Source organism: Apus apus, chromosome 1, assembly GCF_020740795.1.
Source record: "Apus apus isolate bApuApu2 chromosome 1, bApuApu2.pri.cur, whole genome shotgun sequence".
Classification (NCBI taxonomy): Eukaryota; Metazoa; Chordata; class Aves; order Apodiformes; family Apodidae; genus Apus; species Apus apus.
The window spans coordinates 65,710,604-65,716,934 of NC_067282.1; the positions used below are offsets into that span (position 1 = coordinate 65,710,604).

The following is a 6,331-nucleotide window of genomic DNA, read 5'->3' on the forward strand; positions in this document are numbered from 1 at the left end:
GGGAAGGAGGATGGTGTTCTTCATGGGGCAGTGCTGGTGAATAAATGATTGCGTGTCTTTCCATCCTTTTGCAGAGCAATCCCAGTGGTCCTGCCTGGTACTGGTGGCTCTTGGCAGTGTTGCCTCTGGAAAACAGAGCTCAGCTGGCTATATTGGCTATGACCTCCCTTAAAGATCGTCTTATCGCCATCAGACGTGTATTGATATTTGTGACTCGCAAAAGACCCAGATAACATGGACTTCAGTTGTGAGTGGGCACCAAAAACATCTCACCATGGGTTGTTTTGGGGGAGGGCAAAGGGGGATGGGTTGATTTTTTTATTATTTTTTAAAAAAAGATTCCTTCAAAAAGGAACAGCCCTTTCTGACTGTGTCCAGCATCCATTGATTGCATCGGTTTGTTATCCTGGGTATTCACCAAACATTGCACTCTCTCCTGTTGTCCTGGTGAAATCTGAGCCTCTACAAAGCTGTGCTACAGTTCAGAGCATAGCTGATAGACGTGGATAATTGCTTCAAAGTACTACAATAGAATTGATGTTTCTAGCCTGCAAGAGAGTTAAGTACTAGAGTAGCACCATTGGCCTGCATGTGATCTGGATTTCCACTTCGTAGGAAGAGGAAACTGGACGGTGGATTGAAGAGGTGTTTCCTAGACTTTCTTGAAGGTAGGGAACAGAAGAGGAGTCATGCTGCCTGGCAGAAGTATGCATGAAGGCTATAACCAGCAGTACGCTCTGTTAGTGAATCAGTAGGCAGTCTGCCATATGCCTACATCTTTCTCTTTTCAGCAAATAGTAGTCTGTGAGGAAAAATAACATGAACCCGTTTGTGGTCAAGATATCTGAGGATGTTTATCTGAAAGAATAATAGCTACTGAAGAAGTAAACTATTGAGTAGCTTTAGGTAATCCCTTGTGTTGTGATCTATGTGGCATAGTGGATCGAGTATGTACAAAATGTTTAGAAAGGTGTACTTTGGTTTGTTTGAAAAGAAAAATCAAAGTAATCCTAGCTGGTCTTATCACTAAATCCAAATCAAACCGTCTCCTTTAAGTATGATGAACTCTGCTGTGAAATAATGATTTCACTCCAAGTACGAGGGAGGCACGCTGCAGTTTGCTCTGAATGCCTGTTCTGCATGTGGCACTGGCAAGGATGAAATGCAGAGTGGTTTCCACCTCCCTCTTGCCTGCAATGTCATGCCAACCTGCTGTTATGTTGGAGTGATCTCTACTGAACATGTTTCAAACCGAAAGTATTGTAGTTTAGTACCAGTTGCTGTATGTGATGGAAATCAGTTCACAATAACACCGTGAAAGGAGGCATGAACCGAACCTATAAAAGCAAGTCTCAATGCAATCTTAAGTCAGGTGTTAACCTTCATTTGTCACTTTGATTATTTTTGTATGTATTGTTTTGTTAATATCTAACTTTGATAGCTGTCTAACTTTGATTGCTTGTCAGTCAAATGATCAACATTTGCTCAACTGCCAATGAAAAAACCAACAGTGTTACCAATACAATTGGCATAGTTTCCTGTAAGTGTAACTGATACTACCAACAGGAAAAAAAAAGTTGACTTGAATCTCCATGTGCTGCAAGCATAGCAAGACCAATGGGAAGACTTGTTCATGTGCAGAAGTCTGGTAAGAAGAAATGGCTGTTTACCTAAATGGTCAAAGTGCCTGGTTTCTTTTTTAGTTCTTTTGTCCTTATTTGTCAATGAAGATGTATTTAAGCTTCTTTTTTTTCCAATTTGCACATGAATTCTGGAAGAAGACTGCGTCAAAATGCAGTGATTGAGATATATTACTTTCTCTCTTTGGGTATTGTAGATATAACCTGTGTGGTCTGGGAAACAAAAATACAGAGGTTTTTTTTCCTTTCAGCAAATGGCTACCACAAATGGTTCTGTAACATACCCTGAATGTACTGTAACTGCCTCTACCTTGAACACGCCTTTTCTATTTAAATACTTTGTAAGTATATTCTCTGAATTGTGAAGTGCATAACTTACAACCAATGATGTCATAACCTCTACAGTAGCCTTCTGCAAGTTCTGCTACCATCACCAAAATACTCAAAATTCAAGTTAAATGCATTTCCTCCAGGATTTGAAGATGATGAAGAGTAAGTCACTGAAGGATAATGGAATTGCTCTGTATGTGGGGGAGGAAATGTCAGAAGTCAGTAGGTCTTCAGCCCACTGTCAGCTGAGCTACTGAAGGGTGGTTTCGCCAACTTATTCTCAGACCAGAAGATGGACTGTGTGTGATCTTGCAATCCTTTCTGTTCAGCTTCCTGTTCTTCCCATCCCTTTCTCATGCTCTGTGTGTCTTACAGACTCACTCATCTTGCTCCTTTGTGCGTCTGGCCTAGTTTTGAGTGTTAGTAGTTTAGCTGCAAGGGGATGCTGATGGCATTTGTATATTACTGGTCCCTGATCTTACATGTGCTTAGTTTTATATTTAGGAGTGCGTTTAAGGAAAAAAAAAAATAAAAAGGTGCTAGTTAGTGTCTTCTTGGCTTTGCCTCAGTAACTAATGTGAATATTCTTCTTTGCAAGAGTGATTTTTCAAGGTATCTACTTTTGAGGTACTTCTGAGAGGAAACCCTATGTAACAAGAGAGGTTGTTTACTGCTGTTCTGTAATGTGTAAAGACACATTTTACATGGAAAATGACATTACTGTGTTCATGAAGACCTTCATAATTAATGGGATTATAGTTATCAAAGAGAAAGCTGAACTGTAGAGGGATTTTTTTTTAGTCGAGATTTAAAGCAGTTTGTGAATATTTCAGTGACTGATGTTTTGGATAAATGATAACAACAAAGGAATTGTCTGTGTATGGATGCAAATAATCATATTAGCAGCCCAAAGTTGACATTTCTTCCAAAACATTGAATGCTGATCAAATAGCAAAGCTTTAATAAATAAATAGATAGATCACCACTGCCCTGTGGTACTTGCACTCCAAGGGAAAGTACCAATTTCATTGTTACCAAATTATCTCTGCCATATAATCTCTACAGCATCCAGTAGTACCTCATGGGAAAATCTAGCTATCTCATTTCTCTCTAGAGGAAATGTCCATGTTACGGCTGATCTGTGTTTAGGTGTAACTTGTCACCAGGGTACATGTGGAAGCATTGGAGCTGAGCTCCTGGAAGAGATAGACAGGATTTGTTGCCTTTCTAGCTCATTACACTTTTCTTTCTTGCTGCCCAAGCAAGGATGCTGGGATATATGATGAGTCTTTTCACTGTGGTGAATGTGGCCCTTCTTTATACATCGTAAAGAGGCCAAAAAAAAAAAAAAATCCCTCTACCTCTACACCTGTTGTTCACCTGTAAAGCTTCAAGCTGCAAAATTATATATATATATATTTTAACCTTTTTTTGTCTTTCAGAAGCATACTAATTGTTTGCCACTGAGGCCTTTTATCTACTGTATTTTAATATGTTCATTTGATAGTCATCAAGATCTCTTTGTACTTCTAACCTGTAGATCTTGTCATGTTTCTTACTGCTCCTTTTTCCTTGTTCTCCAGTCCACTTTTAAATTGTTAAATAGAAAGCTGTACACTCTCTATTCCTAATACATTTTACACTAGTGGAACTGGTATTTTGGTAGCGCCTTAATTTTGCAGTTGTGAAATGATTGTATCAACTCTTATCTGGGGCTTCTGACCAGATTTAAACGAGTATGTTTAATGTAGATAAACTTGAAACCATTTTTTACTGTTTTAAAGCTAGTTATAAAATGGAGTGTGTACATATGTATAAATATAAATTATTAATCTGCACCTTTTTGTATCTAGTAAATACAGGAGTTCATGTTCTAACCACATTTGGCACCTCTTGTTGCATAAGCAAAGCCAAAACTTTTTTTAAAAATTGCAATGTTCATTTCATGTATATTTGCAATATTCATGGGAAATGTATTTAATTTATGTGATATTTGGAATAAAACAGATTGAATTTATAAGAGTGTGACTTTATGAGAAAGCTTTATTGCTCCATGATGATTTAAGAGCTAGAGTAGAGCTGCAGTACATAAAGACTGAAGAGAAGGAAGCCGCTGATGTGCTGCTCTTAGGAGAGGGATGAGGGTTTGATTTTCCCAACGGGAGCCTGGGGGATGAGAATTGGCCTAATGAGGTTTTAAGAAGCAAATGGCATCCCAGAAGCAGTGGCTAGATGTTGGGCTTCTAAGTTTCATGGCCAGGGCTTTACTCCCAGTGCAGGAGAAGTGAGGGAGGCTGTAGAGAATGTGGCACGGTGAGTCTTGCTGAGTACTTGGGGCTGCCTGCAATGCTGGGTGTGAATGCAATGGGTTGATTTGAAGGGGAGCTGGATGTCTCCAAAGTTGGGGGGGTGAGGTAAGGAGCCCTCAGCAGAGGTGGGACAGGGGAGACAAACCCTTAACTCCCCTGAAGTGGGATGCAACAAAAATGGGAGGGGATCACGCAGTGGGCTTTTCCTCTTATAGCTGCTTGAGTTGAGTGGGTTTTAGCCCCAAGTGTGACCCCACTGGCCCCACAGAATAAACGGAAAAAATGCAGTTGCAGTTAAGAACATAAAATGCTTTATTGACTAAGCACAGTGAAATAAAATACCTTCAGGGTTCTGTGAGGAGGAGGCAGTGTTCCACACCGAGGCACTGGGCACAGCTGGCACCAGGGTGGGAGGTGGTGGGACAGTAGCCAGGCTGCCGCAGCAGCAGGAAAATGCAGTTGTGAGAGGGCAAAGCCAAGCCAAATTGTGGAGAGCATATCCCATCCCTTGGCTATATCTCTCTGCCAGCTAAGCAAAACCACTCTGAAGGCATTTTTGTAAATATTACCCTTTTTTTTTTTTCTATTGGTGTTGGATTGACTTTGGCCTTTGTGCTTGTATTCAGTGAATGAACAAACAAACATCAGTTATACGGCTGCTCTTTTAAAAGAAGTTGCAAGTGTGTGTTGAAGTATGTGTGTAAATCCTGCTTGACCTGTTTTGATACACTAGACAACAGTGTTCTTGAAACATCACTCCTTTCACCAAAGGAAAGAGGTGGGGAAAGATCTAGGTTTCCTTTTTAAAATCGAGATCCTTGTGCAGCTCAAGAGTTTGTTTTCTGACCCTTCATATCCTCCACTAGGAGATGCTGAGTCCCAGAAGGGCAGCATATCAAATTGTGCACTTTTCCCTGAGCCTTAAGAGTGATGCCGTTCCTAGGGCGTGGAAATGGTGGTGGTCTGATCTCTCTGCGTTGCTTTATGCTTCCTCAGACCAGGAGCCTGAAATAACACTGCTTAATTCTGTCCAGCAGCACTTACATTTGGAAGGCTGAGCACTTCCTGGAAGATGTTTTCTATTGAGCCATAGAATAAGAAAAACTAGTAATGTGGAGCAAAAAATCCAAAGCTATGTATCTATAGTGGGGGAAGTGAATCTATGCCAGCACATTCCTTAGTTCCTCTAATGAGTGTGTATACTATACTAGCAGCTGAAAGACTGGCATGTTTTTAATCTCGTTTATGTTACATGGTAGGAACAAGTTGTTTCTAAATTGAGATGAGTACCACTTGCTGACAACTTTTATAGCTCGTTTTTCTTATTCTACCATATGTAGGCTTTGGCCTCATCTGCTAAATTTTGGGGCTTCATGCATCCATGGAAGAAATGTCTTCACTTGTAAATGTCACTTACATTTTATGCTCATAAACATCTGCTGCTCTTTTTGTGCAACAGCCACATTGGAGCCCTGCTCTTGGGAGAATCTGGATTTTAAACACAGAAGCTAGACCAGAATCTGGTCCAGGGGGCCAGGCCAGTTAACCCTACCATAGACCAAGTTAAAGAAACTGCTCTGGTCCCCTTTCCTCTATCCAATGTATTCCAGAGGCAGAGCTGAAACTTCTCAAGTTATACTCGTGGTGTCTATGCACCAGGAGCTGAACTGAGGGTGGGAGGATTTCATAGTATAGTGAACATGCATGGGTTGGTGGGCAGAAGGGGCTGTGTGGAGGTATTTCCCTTTGGCTGTTGCTGTGGTTAAAGAAAAATATGCTCTTGCGCACTTTCAGTATACCATTCTCAAGCCTGTGGGAGACCCACCACTGATCCTGGCTATGGTCTTTCCTGTCATTTCCAGCCCCTTCTTGTTCTGAGCCCTTGTTCTTCCCTTGCCAATCTGCTGGTTTCCTTCTCAAGGGAGAAAAGGTAAGAAATAAACCAAACACCCAGGGCAATATCAGTGGCCGATGGCTGCTGTTGCTGAAGCTGCAGAGAGTGGGTTCAGGCAGCAGAACCCCTCATGTCCTGTCAAAGCAGATCTGACAAGG

General features: G+C 41.1%; 1 protein-coding gene across 3 annotated transcripts in view; it reads left to right on the plus strand.

The window, feature by feature from the left end:
* The window catches only part of LONRF2 (LON peptidase N-terminal domain and ring finger 2), a 35,601-nt gene extending 31,611 nt beyond the window's left edge, over positions 1 to 3,990 (plus strand). For 2 of the 3 annotated variants that reach the window (XM_051626536.1, XM_051626529.1), the window contains one exon: positions 75 to 3,990. In XM_051626536.1, coding sequence (XP_051482496.1) covers positions 75 to 233 — 159 coding nt within the window. In that variant the 3' untranslated portion in view covers positions 234 to 3,990. The remainder of the gene's footprint in view (positions 1 to 74) is intronic. The other variant, XR_007890203.1, reaches the window with a different exon arrangement.
* Positions 3,991 to 6,331: the final 2,341 nt, after the last annotated feature.